A 23,675-nucleotide genomic window follows, 5' to 3' on the forward strand; every position below is an offset into this window, starting at 1 on the left:
GGCAGGTTTCCAAAAGATATCTTTAAAGTATTTCTTCTCAGTCTATGATGATTAGAGAACTCCCTTTTGCAAAGGTTTCCAAGCTCAGGCTCTGCTTCATGTTTCTTTCCATTCTGTTGATCCTGATTTACTACACACAGACTAACAGAGTTTGGGGCCCAGGGAAGCATGTTCCCCTACATTCCCAAGATCTTCCATCGAATAAATAGCTGAGTTACAGTAGAACTTGTGAGATGCTCATTTCTAAAGCTTATGAAATCATAGTTACAGAACTTGACTTTGAAAGAATCTAGCATGCTACCTTAGGCAACTCTGTTGAAAGTTGAAGTTAAAGAGAAGCTGTCCATGCATCTCTCATCCATCCCTAGAAATAATCTAGCTGGCCTCTTTCTTGGTTAACTTTATAGTTGCATTCATGCTATATTCATGTTGGTCACTGTCTGCAGATGTTTTTCTTTTTTAGTATTGCCAATTTTTTAGAATCGCAAAACTCTAAACAGCATGTGGTTTTGAATGAATTCATATGATTTGTTGTATACTGCATGAAAAGATATGCAGTATCTTTTAGAATTGGACTTTTATGCATGTGCTCAATGTATCTTTGGATGCCCCGGTCTAAAGTGCATTTTCATGGGCTTAAAAATGAAATTTTCTCCTGAAAGATTATATGACTTAAACATACTATAAGTTGGATTTATATTTTTTTAAGACATGCTTTTACTATTACTTTAGTTTTGCCGGTAAAATTATAATTTGCATACATGAAATATTCCTTCTGTAAATTTACCTTTTCCTAAATCTTTGCATTTTAGTGTTTGATCAATTAGATCTTGTTACATATGAAGAAGTAGTAAAACTGCCAGCATTCAAAAGGAAAACACTAGTCTTATTAGGTAAGTTCGACTGTGTGACTTTCTTATTCTCATCTTCAAAACATTTTGTGAATATTATTAACAGTTGTCAATTTTAACTCCCTTTTTTAAAAATGACATAGGTGCACATGGTGTTGGGAGAAGACACATAAAAAATACCCTCATCACAAAGCACCCAGACCGATTTGCATACCCTATTCCACGTAAGTCATGTCTTACTCTCTTTTAATTATCTTTTTTCTAGTACTTTTTTAATACTGCAATTTACTTTTTTTCTGATTACATAAGTAATAACTGTTCATTATAGGAAATTCTGAAAATCCAAAAAAAGAACAAAGAAGAAAATAAGTTAATAATGCCAACCCTACTCCCTCAGTAATAGTGCTATAGATATTTTATTGTATACCCTTTCAAACTTATATTTTATTGTATACCCTTTCAAACATATTTGTGCACTGTGTATTTGTCATTGTTGTTGTTTTTGAACAAAATTGGGCTCGTCCATTCTGTTTGTAACCTAATTTTTCCAACAGTATGTTACAAACATTACCCAGATGAATTATTCTTCAGAAAAATAAGTTTTAATGATAGAATCGTTTTCTTTGATGTAACAGTGTTTTCCTTACTCAATACTTAAATTGATGACTTTTATCACTTCTAAAATACAGTCAATGTGCTATTAATTCTTTATTATAAAAAACTTTAAATCCGTAATATTTTTATTCCCCTTATTTTCTGTCTTATCCTTAACTTCTTGCCCTCTTTGTTTCCTCAACCATAAAAATGAAGTAATTCTAGAGATATAAAGAGAATTTGAGATTATTTGAAGTACTTAGCAGATACTAGATAAATCTCATCACTATCATTTTGTTATTATTACTAGTACAGAGTTTAAATTTTGAATCCCAAAGCTTCCCAGCAGTTAGAGGTTTGTTCTGGGTGAGAAGAATTAAAAGAGAATGAGTTTTAAGAGCATCAGGAGAAAATGTGAAGATTTGTTCAGTCCCGTAGAGCCTTCCATGCCTTCCTGAAGCCATGTCAATACCACTTACTGTTTTCTTTACACCCCAGAAAGCCATGAGGCTTCATAAGACCACCCTCATCCTAGAACACTGTCTGATTTACACAAAAAAAGAAATTCATCAAATATTATTTCAACTGGTGCCACTGGAGTTTTCTAATAAAACACTAAGAAATGTCCTTTTAATTCTTCTTATGTCTAGATCATGAGTACAGCAAGTTTAGCTAACATTTAGTTGCTTCTCAATCACGTAACAATTGAATTTCCATGTTATTAAATGTATATTAAGTAGCTCGGTTTTAAAGCATATAGTTGCTGACCTCAGTCATGTCTAATCTCAAATATTTGTCCCCAGGTGTATATAAATCATATGTTTACATACCAAGATGACTGAAGATAGTGTCCACATAGATGGTAGAAGATAGCTTCCACATAGTATGCCATTTCTTTAGCCTTTCATGTGCCTAGAGAAAGGGTCCTTTTTTTAAATATCCACATTTTGATTTCCATGAGCACTTGGCAGTTCTAATAGTCTAATAGTCTAATTGGGGCAGAATAAGGGGAATTTCCCGTGGATTTGGACTCATGCACAGCAAAGAGTAGCACAAATTTATCCTTGCTGCTCAAGGAAGGAGGGAAGCAATAAGGAAAAAAGGAAACTGAGAGAAAAGAGGAAGGGAGAAAGGAAGGAAAGAGCGGGAGAGAGGAAGGGAAGGATGATAGTGAGGGAGGAAAGAAGGAGGGAGAAAAGAAGGAGAGAGGAGAAAGAGAAGAGAAGAAAGAAGGAAAGAGAGGGAAAAGAAAAGAGGTGGGAGAAAAGAATGTTAAAACCAATGTTTCTGACTTCTCTAGAAAAAATTTCCTGAAGTACGTTTTGCAGAATACTGATCTTATTAGTATCCCACAGAACTAGGACTTGCTGGCAGATATTTTAGTCTACACTTTCTTAGGTCGGGATCAGCAAACCTTTTTTGTAAAGGACCAGATAGTAAATATGTGAGGCTTTGAGGGCTATATGGTCTCTCTCACAACTACTCAACTCTGCCACTGGAGCATGAAACTAGCCATAGACAATATGTAAACAAATGGGCATGGCTGTATTCCAATAAAACTTTATTTATAAAAACAGACAGCAGGCCAACTCCTAGTTTAGCTCTTTCTGAACTATTATGGCCACATCTGGCAGACATTTTGTTTTTAATATGGTATGCCTTTTTCTGTATTCTAACATTATCCTTTTGCAAGATGCTGTAGACATACACTATTCAATAGAAATTTCTCTGATACTGACAGTGTTCAGTATCTGCACTGTCCAGTACAGTAGCCATTAGCCACATGTGGCTACTGAACCCTGGAAATATGGCCAGTGAGAGGAACTGAAATTTTAATTTTAATTTATTTAAATTTAAATAACCATATGTGGTTTTCCTTTTCTTTTTTTTTAAGTTTTCTTTTTTCCTTCTGTCTAATTGCATTAAGGTATACAGCGAGTTATGTTAATCTTGGGTTATTTAGTGTCTTTTTCTTGCAGTGACTCCTGAAGGAACGAAATAGATCTTATCTAAACACTGAAAGATTCGCCAAACCAAACAACTAATGAGCTCCTGTGGTCTGATGTCACACAGATAGATATGACTTCCACAGCTTACTTCCATGGAGCTACTGGAAGTGGGAACAGGGCATGAGACATATACTAAAGAATCTGTAGCTTTTAAGAAGAGATTGGGTTTGGGTAGGCCCATTGGGAACATAGGCTCATAAGCTCAGCCTTTTAAACCTCTCTTGACATGTGACTTTGCAGATACAACCAGACCTCCAAAGAAAGATGAAGAAAATGGAAAGAATTATTACTTTGTATCTCATGACCAAATGATGCAAGACATCTCTAATAATGAATACTTGGAGTATGGCAGCCATGAGGATGCGATGTATGGGACAAAACTGGAGACCATACGGAAGATCCACGAGCAGGGGCTGATTGCAATACTGGACGTGGAGCCTCAGGTAATGCCCAGCCACACCCAGCCCCCATCATCTTGCCTGCATGCTAAGCTCAGGTTCTGAAATCCAAAATACCATCAGAATGTCATGGGTCACATAATAACTTAATAAACTACAGGAAAGTATCAGTAATAAGGTCATCATGAGCTAACAGTCTAGACTGCAAACTGACTAATCATTGGACTCAATGCACACACCATGTATTGAAGAAGAAGAGACTACTATCTTATGAGTCTCATTGTACTCAATAAAGTGCCTTATTAGGTCTGTGCCTGCTAGAAATCCTACAATAATCTGACCTCAGGATGAGACTCTGGCACTTTGTTATCCCAACAGCCACCTTTCCTCTCTGTGTACAGTTCATGCTGGACCATCAGAGTCTCTGCCAGCATCTTATGTTAATCTTCAGTGAAAAACTTTGATCCTGGGGCCTCAGTCTGAAACAGAGCACTAGCTTTATGAAAGCAAGCGTAAGTAAGGCTGGGGGGCGAGGTGTCCAGTGGAGCCAGGATGGAGCCCCATGGTAGTTGTCAGCCTCTGCCATCTCTTTACTGAAGACAATGCCTGACCCTGAGCTAAAACTAAGAGGGATATGGAGAACTTGGAGAAGACTCAGAGATCCAGATGCAGAGGTGATTAGATGATTTGTAGATGAGTCCTACACTCGAAGCTATAGGAATTATTAAACTTGCAAAGGAGAAAGTCAAAGTCCTTTACATCAAAAAGGCAGACAAGCTATTTTTTCATCTCTAAGAACAAACTAAGCAGAAGTAGGGCTTAAAGCCCAATGGGAAAGATTCGAGAGTTGTAAACATCAGGGCAGGTTACAGGAGAGGCTTGTGTGTGGCCCATGACTCCCAGGCCTGCCATTTCTAAGACCCATCTGTACCAAAAATTCCTTATCACTTAGAACCAGCATGCCACCTGCTGAAATGGTAGACCAGTTCCCCTCAAGCAGGCTCCATTTCATCAGGGGGCTTACCTATCTATCCCAGGCAGGGAAGATCCTTGCTCAGGGCCACTTTATGAGACTTGGTCCCCTAGCCATCCCCAAAGGGAGGATGGAACCTGCATAGCCAGGGTCAGTGTGACCTGCGGCCTAACAGCTCAGTTACTCCACTCCAAGATCCTAACATTATGGCCAGTGGGTTCACCCATTTCCATTTCACAGCACCTGATGGGCTTCTTGAACTCAGAATCTGGTTAAGGGGCTGGGAAGGAAACACCAGTAGGATGAACACTATACAGTTTACTTAACAATTAACTTGGGCCTATATAGAACTAAATATATGATGTGTAACGCAGATTGATTTTTGTTTAACTACTAATCCCTCCTTACTAGGGATTGGAAAAATCTTCTGGCCAGGGGTGGCTAGAGGCAAAGTCTCAATCCTGGTCCTGGTCTTCGACATCCTCTCCTTGGGTTCCACACTGGTCTTCACCTGAACGTCGTTTTCTGCTGGTAGTAATGTCTCTAGCAGTATGCTGGCTGCAGGGCTCCTCAGACCCCCTCTGCATTACCTAAGTCCACTTTTGAGGGCTTTCTGCCTTACCTGCTGCTGCTGCCGCTGCTGCCGCCACCACTGCTGCTATTGTTGCTGCTGCTGCTGCCGCTCCACTCCTAGCGTCCAGCTCTCCCTGTGCCCTTGCCCTTGCACAGTTATGCATTGCTCTGCACTGCTCAGTGGAAGACACTTCTCTCAGCCTTATCAGGACATCCACAGCAGTCACTTTTATGTGTGGTATTGAGCACCAGAGCACCTCTCGCCCTGGGCTGGGCACTTTCCCTGCTCCCTGTCACTGCTGGATGAGCTCACGGCATTCTTCTCTCCTGCTTTCCGTATACCCACCTCTTAGAACCATGATCTCTCCGAGCCACCCAGCCCTGAGGGCAGGCCATAGGCATCCTGTTCTCTGCCTGAGCCTCTCTGGACCCATGGCCCTAGGGACAGAGATCACTCAGGTCCTGCTCCTCTCATTGATCTGGTTGACCACTCTGGTCCCAGGCTCTCCCACCTGGGGCCACATGTGCCCAGTCTAGACTCATGCCCTGTCCTGCTCTCACGCTGACTGTTGCATCCAATGGTATAGCCGCCTACAGAGTCTGCACTTCCTGGGCTTCACCCTGGGGCTTCTCTATCTTTAGCCTACTCTCTCCCCAGGCTCAGCAAGGCCCACATCCTGCCTTCAGGATGCCTCTGGCCATGACTGACTTGATGTCAGGCAGAGCCTCGTTGAAGACAGGCTCTCTCCTTAGGACATTTTTCTCTACACCCTTTTCCTTCACCCCAGCCTGTTAGGTTACCCTTTTTACTGTATCTCATGGACAGTTTGATTCAACCAGCTTGTATTAAGCACTTACTATATTCCAAGCCTTGTGCCAAGAGCTAAGAATACGAATAAGAAGGCAAGCTGGTGAGGATGAAATTCCTTCCTCTATGTACATCACAAGCTGTCCATAACAAGAGAAATGCCATGTGATCTTTTTTTAAAACCCTCTCACTTATACCACTGCCGATACCACTTCTACTACATGTGGATCATAGACCTAACACTGGTGTTCAGCTCCTTTAGTTCAGGTCTAATACTCTGTGCCATCTTATTTTAAGACGGTTCAGGCCAAATTGAACACATGTCTAATAATACTGTATGATAAGACATTATGGTCCAACTTTAAACCTAGAGGACCATAATAAAGACATTAAACTAGAAGAAAATTTGTAACCTGGCTTCTTTTGAAATAATAATAATGGATTGTGTTCCTATAGTGCTCTATATTTTGCCAAGCATTAGCACTCCTTACCTAATCTTTGTAACTCTGAGATTAAAGATATCAGGATCTACTTTTGTAGATAAAGAAACCAAGGCTTAACGTAATTATAACTTGACCAAGGTTTTACAGCCAATTGAAAATGAGATTTGTACTTGAACAGGGTTGGTATGGGTTTTAGGTTTTTTACAATAATCCCAGCCTCCTTTCACTGTGTTATCCTAGAGGAGTTAACCCTGAGAATCTTTATGCTGGTCCACCTTGTATGTAGTGGTACATTTTAAATCTGGGTTTGTTTGTTTGTTTACATTTAGAAAAATCTAGAAGGCAGTCAAACCTGAGAAAAACGGTGGAACTTATTTCTAATTGAAATAAGGCCATGGCTCAGAAAATAATCTACGTCCTTAAGCTGAAACTATAAGTGCTCCAGTGTATAATCAAAACTTACTGTGATGGTTTTAAATTTTATTTTTATTCTGACTTACCCATTTGTTGCATTGAAAAGTTAAGAGGAGCAGAATATTTGTGATTTTGCTTTTGCCCACATAGAGAAAGGTTGTCATCAAGGTATAGCTACAGTCTTGTTGGGAATCTGTGCTTCAAAACAAGAACCAGGTTCTGAGCCAGGGGCTATTTTATGGAATCAGTTAGCTCTCTTAAGATTGTTTCAGGGGTCGCTGTGCTCTTCTTTAAACCCTTAGATTTTCATACAGAATGACTCATGTGCTTGACATCATGAACTTTTGAAGTTTGCAAACCAAATAAGTTAAGCTTAAATATATCTGCATCTTAGATACTTGGTCAAATGGGCTTTTATTCCTTGAAGATGGTAACCTGAGATTAATTATTGACTATATATGAGCCATAAAATCAATTTATCTCCCCAAAAGAGAACTAAAAAATGAACTTTCAATGTTAAATTAACATTACTTTGGCTGTTTGTATCCAGCATATTTTCGGTGATCTTTCTAGACTTTCTCTCCTCCCTGGGATTCAGAAAATAGATATTTGCATATAAATATTAACAAATTTGTGTCTCCTCTTAAGTCAGAAAGGAAAAATATTTAGAGATATATCTTAAGGTCACTTATTAATGGCCTCAGAGAGGGAAATCCTTGTAAATCCCTGAAGTGACCCTGAACCTCAGGCAAGCTGAGACTGCACAAAAATGGCACCCACTTGAGACCCATAAGTAAAGCAGAGGATGGGGCAGAGACCTTCAAGAACAACTGAGGAAAAGTGTGGTGACTCTGATGAAAATATAAGGGCAACTAGACAAGAAAATCTCAGTCAAGATTCAAGGCATATTATACTATTTGAAAATATAATAATATAGGATAGAAATAGAGAATTAAAGCCAAAGAAGAGGAAACAGATGCAAATATGCTAACCAAATAAAGCAAGCCTACAGTAGTTACCATGATAAACATGAAATTTAGCTCTAAACTTCCTAGCAACCAGGACAAAAAGGGGAATGTCATGGATCAAATAATTCTCACCTAATAGAAGTATGCCAGCTCTTTCCTTGGAATTAGTTGCTAAAACAATATAACCTGATTCTTAGGCACAAGAGGCATTCATCAGTGTGATGAGTACAATCTTCACTGACAGTTTCATGCAGCAAGTGCAGAATGACCTTCATGTCTTTATGGATAAAGACGAAGGGTGTGCATACAGTTCAGAGAAGGGTATCGGCAGGGAGCTAATGTTTTCTGAGTAGTGTATTCTCTGGTGTGGTAATATGGTAGCAGGCTATAACTTAGAATATTCAAAGAATTGGGTGGCTCTCAGGCTAGGGTCACTGAGCAAAGACCATTTCATGCCTAGGGTGTCATTCTTGACATCATCCATAGGATCCATTCAGCATCTAGACTGTGTGGAGTTCCATCTGGCAATCAGAGTAGTTTCAGGAATAAAAGCAAGAGTTGGAACTGTGCATTAGGATTTTTTTCCCCATCTCGGTTGCCCAGAAGCTGGCTGTGGGTAGGTGTGGGGTGAGGAGGAAACCTTATGTCTCAACTGACCTGTAGTCACCTGACTTACAAGCACAGGAAGGACTGAAGAAAAGGCCCAAGATAATATTGACAAAAAAGACCTTTCTAAGGGGATATTCCTGTTAAGCTCGATTGAGCTACATATGGATTTTTTCGTGATGTTTGTTCCTTGCTAAAATCTTCGGTCACAAAAGGGTTGGCAGAGAAATTGCCAATTACCTCTTTCAAACATGAACATAGACAAGCTTGAAGAACTTTTTCACAAGGGGAATCTGAGCCTGTGGCTTTCACAATTAAAGCACTTTGATGGACAAGTAAAACAATGTACCAGATTCCCTTAACCCACAAGGAGATTCTGTGTAACTAAAATTCAGAAATAGAATACTAATGAAAGTGAATTTCCACTGAAAAAATCAAAATCTCTACTATCCAATTTACCTCTTATGTGCCTATATATTCGTAGAGGTCGAGATTCCCTTCAGCCATGAAAGCATAGCGCCTTCTTGTCAAAGCAGCCTCAAAAGGCAAGATAGATTTTGTGCAAATTATATGTACTACCTTACATTTCATTTTATCATAAAGACAATTTATTCCAGGTGCCATTTTGGGCACGAGGGAGACAACAAGATGCAGCCCCCTGCCTTCAAGAGGCTTACCCTCCAGTATCTGAGCACTTGCGTTTTCAGTGTGATGGATACTACAAGTGCATACATGCAAGTGTGTCAGAAGCATATGAAAGGAGTGCCTATCCTCGGCTCAGAGCTCACATAGGACTTTCCAGAGAAAAGAACATCAGTTCTCTGTTCAATAAACACTCAGCCAAGCAGAAGGGAGAGTGGGGACAGGGATGAGGAGATGGAGGATCCAGGCAGAGGGAATAGTAAGAAAAAAAGTCCAGGAAGCCAGAGAGAGCTTGTCCCTTATTGGAACTGAAAGTAGCTCTGCAAGGCCCAGTCCTAGGAGGGGCAGAGAGAAGCTGATGAGGTCAGCTCGTGAGGGAGGGATCTGGCGTTAATGCTAAGGAGTGCACATTTTTCCCCAGGGCCAACAAGGAGCTGTTGAAGGGTTTGAAGCAGATGAGTGACATGTTGGGATTTGCATTTCCAAAAGATCATTCTAGTGGCAGGTTTTGGTATGGATTGGAACAAAGCAAAACTGGAGGCAGAATGACCAGTCTAATTGCTACTACAATAAACCAGGCAAATAAAAAGAGGAATAGGAATAGGGAAAAGCAAACAATTAAAAGACCATTTAGAAAGCAAAATATGTGGATTACAGAATAGAAATGTTAACTTCTGGTATAAAGGGCAGCAAGATTTTTACCACTGATGCATACAAATTCATTACATGTCAGTACTTGTGAATTGTGTGCCTGTATATGTGTATATGTTGAGTTTTGTTCCATAGAGGAGAGTTTGTAACCTCTAGGAATGTCATGTCCTCATGGGGAGGAACTGAAGTAGCAATCTCTTATCAGAATCAACTGCTACACCATCAGATATGTCAGCTTTGTACTATATCCATGCAAATCGTAGTTTGCATAGTTAGAGGTTTTTGATGCCTGCACAAGGAACTGAAAGAGGCTTCAGAGGCCCCTCTCCCTTGAATGCAGTGTCTTCTCCTGTGCCTATGAATTGCTCACAGCTATACAGCTCCTTTAGTGGCTCCAGACTCCAACCCAGGACAGGGTCTCCCTTCCCCATGAGCCCGCAGGTATATTTATCAGGGCAACTCATAAACTGTGAACATAACTTCACAGTGACAGTGGCCGGGATTTGCTAATCCTTGTTAGCAATTTGAAATTTGAAATGTGAAATGGACTCTAGATCGATGGTAAGCCAACCCGCTGGTCCCAATCTACCCCAAAACGCATTTCTTATAAATTGAAACTCAGGCTACAATTAATAACCAGGTTTAAATGAACATTAACCAACATAATCAGTGTTAACTTTTCCGAAGAAAAATAAGTCAGATTGATTCATGAGATGCATAAAAAAAATGTCCAGTTTGTCACCTTTTATTTGCTGATGGCTATTGTCTATCCTTTGGAAGAAAAGGAGAATGTAAGTTATTTTTAAAGTTGGTAAATTTAATAACACCTTACCAAAAATTTGAATCAAGGGCTTTTTCAGTTGTGTAAATTTTTGTAGACTCATTTGAAAGTTGCATTACTTATTTCTTCTAAGTCTCAAATTTTTTTTTACACAGGCACTGAAGGTCCTGAGAACTGCCGAGTTTGCTCCTTTTGTTGTTTTTATTGCTGCACCAACTATTACTCCAGGTTTGAATGAGGTAAGAATTGATCAATTTTTCCCAAATTAGCACACCCACCCATAGTAAAGATCTATTTGTGTTGTATATTCAAGACTAAAGCCCCACCTCATTAAGACAACTAAGTGGAGCTCTGCTTTGTTCTTGACACTGGCCATTAAGATTTCCAGAGTTTGAGGTCCTCTTTCAGTAATAGGGCTTAGATCAGAGTCATTAGGCAAACTCAAGTCTCCAGCACAGTCAGCCTGTGTTCTAATCAATAAGTCTACTTTTAAAGTTTAAAAACCTTCACCCCTCCAGGGCAGAGGCTTTCCTGGTGGCTCCTGCCCTCCAGAGCTGCCAGCCCATTCCTCTCCCGATAAGGACTGTGCTAAGAAAGCAGCAACCCCAGGCCCACCTCTGGGTCAAGGATTGCTTTGCCTGAAGAGAGCTATTAAGGAATTCATGACCTTGGCAAGGCAACCCTCGGCCCCCTGGTCAGCCTCTGGAGTGGAACCAATGCAGAATTTCTATCTAGACCCCTGGACTACCAAACCTAGGAATGAGCTCTGTCCCCTATTAAGCTAACTCAAGTCAGCAACTGCCACAGAGATGGTGACTGCGAGAGTTGGCTGCACACATCTCCTACCAGGCTGACTTATAAGGCCTTCTATTGCTGGGCAGATAAGAAGGTAGGTAGTTATGGTGTAGTATGTATTGGTACTTGGTTCTTATCTGCTGTAGGGCCATTCTTAAGAAGAGACTAATACATAAAGTTATCCTGAAGACCATTACTTCTGCAGGATCTAGAAACCACCAGAGAGTTCTTGGCTCTGTTCAGTAAACACTGGCCTAAACACCCGAGCTTATGGCAATAAAAATCAAGACTTGGAAATTTTTACTTTGTGTACCTTTAAGGAAGACTAAATATTTATATTTCTGTATCACTTATATTTTCAGTCATTATTTTTTGTCATTTTATCTGCAAAAGGGATATTCTTTTGTAAATTCTATTTTTTTTTATCTTATTTAATACACAAATATGTTTGAAACTCTACGTTATGGTTAGCGCTTATCCTTTGGTTGACATGTATTTTTCTTGAATTATCATCTTTGCTTTGTGTGTTTTTTGTTTTTCTTTTTGCCTGTTTTCCTGCCCTTTTACTAATTTTCCATAGCTGCCAAAATGGTGCAGAAAATTGCCTGTAAGTACCAGCTAGGAGGTGATGAAATACAACCTTGTTTACTTTCATAGATTTAGAATGTAGACATTTTGTTCCCACAAATCCTTGCTTTTGCTGTTAGAATGAAGGCATTTTGTTTTCACTGAGTTAAATCCTGCTTGCGTGTAAGACAAGCCTGCAGACAAGCTGTTGTCGAGGAGGAAACTGACAAATATAGCTTCATCTTGTAAGATCCTTAAGAGGAAGCTTTATTTTTCTGTAAAGAGAACTACATTAAAAATTTGATGCTCTCGGCCATAAATTTTCTTGAATGTTTTCATCAGTCCAGCTTTCTGGGAAAATCATAAACTCTCCTAGTGGTTTTTGAAGTCCAGGAATGAATATTCCAGTAGAATCCCGTAGCCCAGAGAATGTCATGATAGGAATTGTTCCTTCCCATACTGGTAGGAAGCACTCCTGTCTTTGGGTGAATGCATGTTTCCTAAAATGCAGCTTTTTCATTGTGTTTATTGTAAAGCCACAGTGAAAATACTATGCTTTTTAAGTGCAAGCAGAAAGTATATTGATATGATCTTAGAAGGTGATGATTAACTGAGGTCTTATCGACACTGTAGTAAACACCTAACATCTAAAGCATGCCATGTCCTGCTTTGAAATTCCGGTAGGAGATGACAAAACAGGTAAGACAATCTCATTGAGTTCCCAACTTCCCTGTCTGTCCATCCCCACTGTGGTGCCATGATAGAATTAATCACATGTCGCTTTGGATCCCCTTTCCAAAGAGTTACACCCACAGGCACATCAGAAAGGATTTCTTACAAATAACAGATGAGCCTCAGAGAAGAGGAAGGGTCCCAAGCTGGCGCTGGGTGCCACAGATCCCAAGCCAGCACTGGGTACCGTGGCTCCCAAGTCCCTGAAAGCACCACATTTTTAGTTTTTCTGGAGATCTGTCTCTGTTATCATGGGCCCCCATTTCCTAGTAGAATTGCTCTGTCTCTTGATTATAGATTTAACACTCATCAAATCCTGTTATGGCCAGCATTAGTCAGCCAAGTGCTTGTTCTTTCAATAACGTTTATTAAGAACTTCCTTTGTACAAGGTACAATGCCAAGTGCTGGCCACAGCGGCAACAGGGCACACAAGACAAGTTTACACTCTAGCTGGGGAGAGAGATCCTAATCAAATAAACAGATATTGAATTGTGTGTGTGTGTGTGTGTGTGTGTGTGTGTGTGTGTGTGTGTGTATTTAAGCCTTAGCCCAATAGCTCCCCTACCTAGTGTTAGGGGAGTGGGGGGCAATTAATTTGACTTACAAAGTTCTCTGGTTTCAAATTTGAACTTGTCCATAACATGATTTGACCCATGAAAATGCAGAGGCAGATTAAAGAGATCTCTTTCTTAAAAAAACTGCCATCCTGAGGCTAAAGTTACACTCCCATGACAAACTAGGGACCCAGAATTCCCTCCTACTGTGGGCTCACCTTGGTGAGAGTTCTCAAAATCTGTAGCAAGCGATGGGGGTTGAGGAAAGTCCTTTACTGCAGTACAGCTCCCTAGAGTTCATTGGCTACTTTTCTTCAGTGTTTTCCCTAAGAGATGTGGATACTTATGAACAGTGACATTTGGCCATTTCCAATCCAGACTAATTTGAGGGGATTTATCAGATGCCAGTTGCTATTGTATCTGGGAAATGGCCTTATTTCATCCATTATTTGTAACATCCAAAAAGCTTTTGCCTCTGGCATCCACTGCTATTGAACAAGGGCCATTATATGTAATTGAATTCCTGGAACATGTTGAACCTCTAAGTAGAAAAGAGAAAAATACAACTGAATTTGTTGTCCAGAGGCCAGGGCTTCTTGGTGCAAATGCAGCTGGGCTCTGGGGCCCGGTGCAAGTGACTGCAGAGAACCAAGAGAAGGTAGAGGCAGAGCTCTGACCTCGCCACCAAAGCCCTCCCACCAAACTGGACAGTGGCTGGGGATGAGGCGGACCTGGGTTAGAAGAATGAGGACAGAAACAGCTCAGGCTATGCTAGTCAGTCTCTAACTGACCCCGGGACAAGCAGAGCTAGGCCCGGTAGGGCAATGTGTTTGCTAAAGAATCTATGTTTTCTCTGGTCTGTCTGGTTTGATATGGAGCTCCCTGTTGCATGGTGAGCAGTCTGGGTTGCAAGCAATAGTTCTGTAACCCCGTCATCCCCAGAACCATTGTCTCCTCTGTCACGAAGTGGACTTGGCTTCATGCCCATATGTGGCACATCAAGGTCTGGCCTTGACTGTTTCTGACACTGGGACGAACAGAAAAGTGAAAAGAAAGAATGCAGCTGACTTCTCTCTCCTCTTTGCTTTTCCCTTCTCCCATGCCCACCCCTACCTCCATCCCATCACCATTTAGGATGAATCTCTTCAGCGTCTGCAGAAGGAGTCTGATATCTTACAGAGAACATATGCACACTACTTTGATCTCACAATTATCAACAATGAAATTGATGAGACAATCAGACATCTAGAGGAAGCCGTCGAGCTCGTGTGCACAGCCCCGCAGTGGGTCCCAGTCTCCTGGGTCTATTAGGCCTCTCCCCAGATATCTGACGTATAACTGGGAGCCACCTCATACATGGAAACGCCTCTTTGTTATCGACCTTGTGTCAGCAGGTCGTGGTCCCTAGAGACTACCTAGTTGTAGTGTGACCTACATTTATAATTATTGTCATGTCCGAATAGGTAGGAGGAGAAAAACAATTACACACTAATTTAAAGAGACAGTATCTTTTTTAATCAGTTCTCCTAAACTTTAATAAAATGTATCTTTAAATGTATGTATTATTCAATCCTTTGGAATGTTATATTTTTGGAAATCATAGCTTTTTATTTCCAAGGCCCCTAAAAACTGCACAAAATAGATGCTGCTTTCTATAATCTATTTTAATAATAATAAACAATGATTCTGTTACCTTGAGTGGGGGTGGAACACTACATTCTTTTTAGAGTCTGATTTTATGGATTGGAATATCTTTCTTTCCTTTATTTATTTGAAATAATCAGTCTAGTGATTACAAAACAGTCATAAATTTTTAAAGGCCTTTTTTCTCTCTTTTTTTTTAGAATAGTATTTTTTTTAAGTCCTTTATGTAACATCCAGATAATGTGATACTGTCTCTTTGAAGCACCCTGTAAACCTTTTAGAGATTTGAAGTTGGGTCTTGACTCTTAATGCATGTGGACAGTCGCGAGCGTTTATACTGTCGGTGTGTCTGTGTTGGACAAAACGATCTGTAATCTACAGCCAAGTACATTCCGTTCATGGGGCACACCCAGGGGAATAAGAATAAAATGCTATTATGACTAAGTTGTAAACCTATGCACATCCCTTGCATTTCGGGCAACTTTATAAAAAAAAAAAAAACAACTGATTTTTATTAATAATAATCATGTAGTGAAATGTGTTTGTAATTTTGTCTCAATTTAATTTGTTGTAAGGTGGGAGGGGGAATTGCTGGTTTCACCATTTCAGATCTGTGTTGTCTGAGAGTATTAACGTTTTAATTAAGCAAAGAAATGATGATTTTTAATATGTATGTAATTGTTTTAAAGCACCCATTTTAAGAGAATATACTGTGCAATGAAGAAACCAGTTTAGACATTTGCTATAAACTGAATTACTCCAAAAGAATAATCTATAACAGCCCTGTAAATTCCTTTAAAATGATAACTAACAGGACAATTTGACCAATTCTTTTTAAATATACTTCCTTTTATGTGTTCAATAATTAAATGCTTTTGGGTCCTTCATTTTATTATAGATTTGTTCAGGTTTACAAGCCGATAATCTTTTACATTTTAGAATCCATTAAATGTTCATTGAACCATCAAAGGCCCAGGAATGACTATCAGTTGGCAGGACAACAAAATACTCTGCCAGAGCACAGCTCAAACCAAGCCTGGCTCCCAGAGCATACACACAGTGCACCCAAGGGCCACCAAAGTACTAGAGGCCATCTGTGGTTTTTCCTTCCTCTTGCTATATCCCTTGGCACAGGAGAATCACCTTTCCTTGTTGCTTTAGAACATTTACCATCTCATCACCCTTCCATGAAGTCACATCCTTCCAATATAGGAGACTCAGGCTGGGCGTTTTCTGACTCTTCGCCAGAGGTCAGTGGAAGGTTTTTCATTAGAGTGTCAGGGTGTGTGAAGTGGTTCTATTAACCTGTGATCCTTGAAAAAATACCATCGTGTTTGCTTCTTGTTAGTTAGATGGCCTCATCTCTTTGTGCCTTGGCAGGATGTGCAGGGTGCGTTCTGAGCTGTACAGCTCCTCCTGAAGGACCGCACGGAGAAGACATTTGTATACTCCTTTTACAGTGTCATTCCCCCCCCCACACACACACACACACATACTCTTATTAAATGATACTGAGTTTTTTCTCTAATGTTGTCTTTAGTCAGTGACCAGATGAATCTGCAACTTGCTAACAAAATGTTGAATGAACTGCTTCTGTTGGGGCTCCACAGCAGGGTGACCGTACCACCAAACCAGAGACACCCTAGACGGAGAGGGAAACCTCAAGAATTGTTAGGTCTGTGTTAGGATTGATTCAAATCTGATGCCAGGGCCAGAAAATCATTCCCGTGATTGTACTCACCACAATCCAGGCTCTTCTCATTGTGAAAGGGCCCACTCTACCTCTTTTCCAGTGAAGCACAAAGAAAAGTACAGCTAATACATGGGGAACAGAAACACCCTCCCTCTGGTGGAAACCCTCATGCCCCAACATGCCCTTTTAGACCAAATCTCCAGAGATGCTGAGGATGCCTGGCTTAAGCCATCCACTGTGTTGATAAACATGGATCAAGCAGAGCAATGCCAATTTAAATGTCTGCGACCCCAGAATTGAGAAGCATTGTAGCTCCAGTTCTCTCTTCCCGATTGCTTTATGCATCTTTGGGGAAGCACACAGGCAGGCATTGCTTTTGCCATTGTGCAGATGCCAGAAGTCTTGCACCCAGAACTGTCTGACTTCTCAAAGAGGTCATCTGTTCCATTCCACTAATAAACATCTTCTCTAAAGCAGTGTCTTTATGACCTAGCAGAAAATACTTAAATATCTGAATTCAGAGTAATTTCAGTACATTGCTGCTGCCACTACGTTACAGTTGTCCACTTAGCAATCAGAGAAAAATACTGAAAAGCTTTATTTCTTTCATTCTAGCAGGAAAACCATCTTTTGTTTTCCTTTTAAATGCCAGAGCAAATGATTAGATTATTAAATCTAAGAACTGGTTAAATGAGCCACATTCTGAGGGTTCTCAACTCCACCCAAACCCCACTCCCCATAGCAAAAAAAGGGGATGTTTTCAATATGTTGAATTATTTGTTTAAAATAAATGTCCAGATTTTCTAAGCATAAGGCTGTAATTACTTTGCTCATGCAGTGCATTCAATGTTAATGCTAAAAAGGAAAATTTCAATTCATCTGGAAGTTTTTCAGAGTCAACATGATATGGTAGCCCTTTAAAATGCAATTAAATGTATCCCCTGTCAGGTGAGATGGTTTGAAATATTTGCTCAGAGAGGAAAAGAAATAGATGGCACACTTCTCGCTATTTGCATTCAGAAGGCTCTTCTGAGCCCATCCTATTGGTGGCAGAATATCTAAAGATGCTGCAAAGCCTTCACTGCATTGAGGGAGGCAGCAAGCGCTCCTCTTCCCCAAGTTCAATTCCATCTCCCACTGCTGGGGCCAGCCAGTCAAGCCTGGACTCAGTGCTACGATGGTCCTTTTAAAGCCTTCAATCTCATTACTGCAGAAGAGGGTCTTTGTTTTTAAATTGCTTGTAGTTATCTGTTCATTAAGGCTTTTGAGTTCATTCCTTGAAAAAGTGTAGCCATTTGAGCCACTTTTGGAGAAATAGGACAGAGGAGATGCCCAAACTGAACACTGTCCCTTAAGGACAGGTGGCCAAAGCAAAGTCTCTTGTCTTCCACTAATGTGATGTCCTTTTCGTCATTTCAGGTCAGTTTCAACTCGCAGAGAGAACCTGCTGCTAAAGCTAGCAAAAAAATTTCTTGATTAATAAATTCTCAATTATAATGCCTCCCATGCTGTCTCCTTGGAAAAAAGGAAAAGGCACCTTGCAATTGGCATTCCAAAACAAGCCCTTTAAGGACCTCCTGCCTTCCTCCTTCTTGTTTCTTATCATCAAACTGGTGTGTTGGGGGGCAGGGAAGGGTTTGTTTTTCCAGAACTGAGCATGGCCTCCTAATTCCATCCTCTTTACAAGGGCTTATGATACTGAGGCTGATTACAGCATGTCATAAGTTAAAGGTCCCTGAGTACTTTTCTCTTGTTCTGCGCCTCTAATTAATTCTCCTCTTAGAAAGATATTTTGCTTCCCACTGCAGTTTACACAAGGGCTAAAAGTTTTAATCGTGAATCATTTCATTTGGTAGAGCTTTTCTCTTACCCCTTTCAAAGTAAGGTTTTCTTCTCCATTTGGTGTCCTCAATTACAAGACTATGCCCATAAGGCTTAATGCTTGATTGGCTTTGCCCACACTTACTTGTCAGTTTGCCTTAAACATGGAGCAATTGGAAGTCTCAGGTCTTCTAGGTTAGCGAGTGAAGTTTAGCTGTGACACGTGTCCAGGAAGTGGAAAAGAGGGAGGAGAGTATGTTCATCAGTCCACATCCCTTTTATCTGGTCTTTTCTCTGCCACTCTTGGGCTGCAGACCCAGCCCACAGAGAGAGGAGGAGGAGGGTCATGCCATCTCTAAGAAAGGCACTGCCAAGTCTTAGGTCTTCGGGGAGGAGTTGAAGAGCCAGAGCTCCCACCACCTTTCACCTGACCCTCCATCAACTCTCTTGAACCTGTGCAAATGGACCAAGCAAAAGAAAATGGAAAGAGATGTTTGTCACCACACAGGAGACCTCGTTTCTGGCCCCAAGCACAACTCCATATCTACGTATGCTCAGAAACTCAGAATTTCACTGCCACGTATGTGTTAGCTCCATTCTCTCTGGCACAAGACGAAGGGAACGTGTCAGTGTTCTCACCAACAGAGGCCTGGGGGTGACCATCTCGGGACCCAGAGCACATGCCATCTCTTAAAAGGAGTTCTGCTTGGGAGTAGAAATAGACATTCCTCCACAGTGAGTGGCCCATTTTGTTTTTTAAGAGACCAAGAATCGGGGGAATTAATTTCCAGTCTCAGCTGTATCCTGGAATGGCACTTATGCAGGCAGGTGGGGAAACTGTGGGGGCAGCAGGCAGGGTGACTGATGCGAAGGCCACATGAGCCTCACATGCTCAGACCAGAGCATCATGTTTAATTGCAATGCAGGCGCGTCGCCATTCAAACTCAGTTCTGGGGTTGTTTTGCATAAAATTTTGCCAACGTGTTCTTTTTTCTGTATTTATAATTGCCTTTTTATAAAAGGTTTTGAAGTATTGTCTCAGTGATAAAAAGAGAGCGATGTTAATGGTTGTTGTATATTTCACCGTATCAAATTGTAAGTATTTGCAGGGTACAGCAAAGCCTTAGCGTGCAAGAGCGTTTGTGCAGGAGGTGTTCTTCAACACCCAGGAGGTGAAGGGATCAGAAAGGTTTGGATTCTCTGTAAATGTCCCGCTTTTCTTTCTCTGTGTGTGTATCTATTTACATGCCTTAGCACACGCTCTCCCGCCATGATCCCTTTGCCCTGTCGCCAGAACTATCAGAACACTGGTGCATTGCCAGTACAGTACAAGTTGATGGAACCCTAATCAGTTATCTCTTGTGTGACAGGGGAGGAAGAGAAACTCCATAGTATTCTTTGTAGAATATACATACTTGTAGGATGCTGTGTAATGGGAAACCATAGGATTGGGCTTTTGTCATTTCAAAGTTGGAGAAATGTATGAATAAAATGTATAAAACACGAAAAGGCAGTTGTCTTCTCAGATTGCAGGCCAAACAACTTGGGGATAAACCACACAAGGTTTAGAGGGAAAGGGAGTTCTTCTCCCTCCCACAAAGACCAGGGGCAGAGGGCAGCTCCCAGACTCCCAGGGCCCACCCTAGCAGTCTCCGCGTTCAGTATGGCTGGTGCAGACAGTGCAACAAAAACTGTTCAATCTTAGTTGCTTGCATTTGGGTACAGATTTAAAATAGCTTCAGGTTTAAAAAAAAACCCAAGTAGTGATAGCTCCTAGAAATAGAAGTCTAAATTGATTTGAGTGGTGTAGGTGCCCAGCATGGGAAACATGTACCTTGTTTGACACTTGCGTAGAAAGCCTCCGGAGGAAGCTTGCTGCCCTTGGTGTTGGGAGGTTTGCTTTGGTCTCTGGCTGGAGTCTGGGATGCAGCCCATTGTGTGCCTCGATAACCTAGTTTACACCTTCTCTTCCCTGCACTTGTCCTAGGCTCTGCCCAAGCAAAGAACCATGGTGACTGCAGACACCTACACTTGCATCTCTTGAAACACGCACACTCCCAGAGATAGCCCGGCCTGAATGTGGTCACGGCTCATGCTAAGAAGATCCATATTAAGGAAACATAAACTAGGAGCAACTAATTGCTTTACTCAAATAAACTTCACCCTACGAAAAATATATATGAATCTAGATCACATTCAGACATAAGAAATTGCGCCCCTGGCCTTTTGATTCAGGGAATCCCAAGTCATCTTTCTGCAGACTTCTCACCTTTGATGTAGAAAACACCAAAAGTGTAATGCCACCATGAAGCTCATTTGCTGCACTTCATGGCATTGAAAACATGCCATGCCAGTATTAAGCAGGTAGAAATGAATAGAAACATGTATTTCTGTATTTTTCCCAGTTTACTATAATACGATTAGCTGAATAAATAACACTAGGTATCATTCCATGAACAGTTGCCACAGAGACTGGGAATCTACAAAAAGAATGCAACGACATTGGGGCAGGGTAATAGTGACCTCGAGTTCAAGGTGACTGAGGGTAGTAACCTTGAGTATCTTGAGATAGCAAGCTCCCTATAGGACAATGTAGTACAAGCTAGCCACCCAGCCAAAGGCAAAGATGCTCAAGGAGAGAATGTTCCAGAAGGTGGCATCTGACTTTATCAAGGAATGAGCATAAGACATGGGACCTGCAGCCGAAATCCCATGGTTATGGCAGTGTCGGAGATCCTGCATCCACCACACCTCCTCTCTTCACTTCCCTGCATCAGGGTGTGGTGCCTAGAAACAGTTTCGCTATAGACTCTTTCTTAGGCAAGGCCACTAAAAGCTTCAAGCTACTGCCGTTGCCCTCTTCACATCCTAGAATACTGCTTTATCTCCCCCACCCCATGGCCACTTGTCCTGCAGAGAATCTGGCTTCCTTCTGCCATATGCATGGTCTGATGAACAACTTGAGAGGGATCTCCCATGTGGCTCCAGGCCCTCAAGATGTTAAACAGGCTAGAGATGAGAAATCGAGACTGCACAAGGCTGGTGGTGGAGACTCAGCCACACGAATCAACATCTTACCACAGAATTTCCTCTAGAACTTTCTGGGGTGGTGGAAATGTTCTATTTCTTGTTTGGGGTAGTGGTTACATGAGTATGTACAAATGTCTAAACACTTCAAACTGAACACCTAAGATCTGTGCATTTTATTGTATATAAAATATACCTCAGTTACAAAAAAGAAAAACCGTATGACCATCTTCATAGCGGCAAAAAAAAAAAAAATTGACAAAATTCAACACCCAGTTCTCATTTAAAAACAAATAAGAACTCTTAAAAATAAGATAGACTGCCATTTGCGACAGCATGGATGGACCTCGAGATAATCATGCTAAGCAAAATAAGCCAGACAGAAAAAGTTGAAAATCACATGATATCACTTACATGTGGGATATAAACCTAAAAGCAACAAATGAGTAGGACAAACAAACGGAGACTCATGGACATGGACTATAGACTAGTAGTTACCAGAGGACTATAGACTAGTGGTTACTAGTTGGGTGGGGGAGGTGAGGGGAGGTAGACGAGGTAAAGGGGGTCAAATATAGGGTTTGGGGGAGGATGAAGTGGATAAAGGGGGTCAGATATATGGTAGCTGAAGGAAACTGGACTTTGGCTGATAAATACACAATAGAATATACAGATGTCAAATGATAATGTATACCTGAAAATTATATATTTGTATTAACCAATGTTACCCCAATAAACTTAATTAAAACTTTTTTAATTTAAAAAATAAAAATATTAAAAAATAAAATAAGGTAGAAAATATTCTTAGCAGATAAAGAATAGCTGTTTCAACACAGAGCAAACATAATCCATCTAAAAATGACACAATAAAGACATTAAAATTGCCATTATCTTTTAAATTACCCGAATGATACATGATCTACATAGAATAATTAGAAAATACGGACAAACAGAAAGTAGATATTCAACCAAATTCTGCCACTCAGAGACAATTGTTGTAAACACTCTGTGTATCTCTGTCAGACCAGTGTATATACATATATTTGTATTTTTCAATGCAGTGAAGGTGCCATACTAAACACACTGCTCCAAGACTTATTTAACATATCTTCATCCCTCCATAATTATTTACCAATGCTTTTAAAGCACTGCCCGGAAACAGAAAAAAGAAGTATAAATGTTGAAAAAGACAAAATTGTCCATATTTACTAATAATATCATTGTGTACCTTAAAATGCAAATAGAACAAGAGGACATCCATTCAAGTTAATAAAGAGCAGATATAAAAAAACAACTCAATAGTCTTCTTATGTTTTAGTAATAAAGTTGGAAAATTTAATGGTAAAAGGATGCCATTCTCAATTAACAACAAGTTTTTTAAAACCAATGAAATCCATGGGATTTATATGGAAGAAAATAAGACAAAGTTGCACTGAGAATATAAGCCTTGAATAAGTAGAGAAATATTCTTGAATGGGAGAACTAAATATTTTAATAGCATCAAATTTTTCCAAATTAACATGTAAGTTTATACAATACTAAATCAAAATCCGGACAACTTTTTGGATCTTTACAAAATAACTGTTCAAGAAGAATAAACAGTGATTTTTTTTTTAATTTGAATTTGAGTTAAAGGAAATGCTAGAGAAAAAAGAATAAATGAGGGATGAGTAGCCCTTCCAGATTTAATCTGTTCTAAAATTAAGACAGTTAAGATATCATACACCAAAATTAGTTTCAGACAAAGTTCAACATAAAAATTAAGTGATAGAAAATGAAAAGAATACAATATTAAGTATTCAGTAAAATTCTAGAAGAGAGTAACTTTTTAAGTTTATACAGGAGAAAGAAGTCTCAAAGCAACCAAAAGATTTGATCCTATAAAAACAAACTTTTATATGAAAAAGACCACAAACTCAGAAAGGCATTTTGTAGCAAATGTGATTTTCAAGAGTTAATGTACTTATTATATAATGAGCTTATATAAGCTGGTTAAAAATACTAACATCCCAATACATAAACAAAGTACATGAACATTTAACAGACTATATAGGGCTACTATTAGAAAACAAACATTGAAAAATATCTCAAAGAAATACAAGTTAAAATTTTTAAAACCTGAGATGTTAT

At 40.1% G+C, this 23,675-nt stretch overlaps 1 protein-coding gene across 5 annotated transcripts in view; it reads left to right on the forward strand.

Annotated features, from left to right (window-relative positions):
• Positions 1-20,027, forward strand: part of CASK (calcium/calmodulin dependent serine protein kinase) — a 385,645-nt gene extending 365,618 nt beyond the window's left edge. For 2 of the 5 annotated variants that reach the window (XM_015594375.2, XM_015594376.2), the window contains 5 exons: positions 813-893; positions 995-1,075; positions 3,695-3,897; positions 10,867-10,950; positions 14,495-20,027. In XM_015594375.2, coding sequence (XP_015449861.1) covers positions 813-893; positions 995-1,075; positions 3,695-3,897; positions 10,867-10,950; positions 14,495-14,671 — 626 coding nt within the window. In that variant the 3' untranslated portion in view covers positions 14,672-20,027. The remainder of the gene's footprint in view (positions 1-812; positions 894-994; positions 1,076-3,694; positions 3,898-10,866; positions 10,951-14,494) is intronic. The other 3 variants (XM_006918246.3, XM_015594377.2, XM_006918247.3) reach the window with 3 other exon arrangements.
• Positions 20,028-23,675: the final 3,648 nt, after the last annotated feature.

The sequence above is a fragment of the Pteropus alecto genome, unplaced genomic scaffold (assembly GCF_000325575.1).
Source record: "Pteropus alecto unplaced genomic scaffold, ASM32557v1 scaffold28, whole genome shotgun sequence".
In the NCBI taxonomy this organism is placed as follows: domain Eukaryota; kingdom Metazoa; phylum Chordata; class Mammalia; order Chiroptera; family Pteropodidae; genus Pteropus; species Pteropus alecto.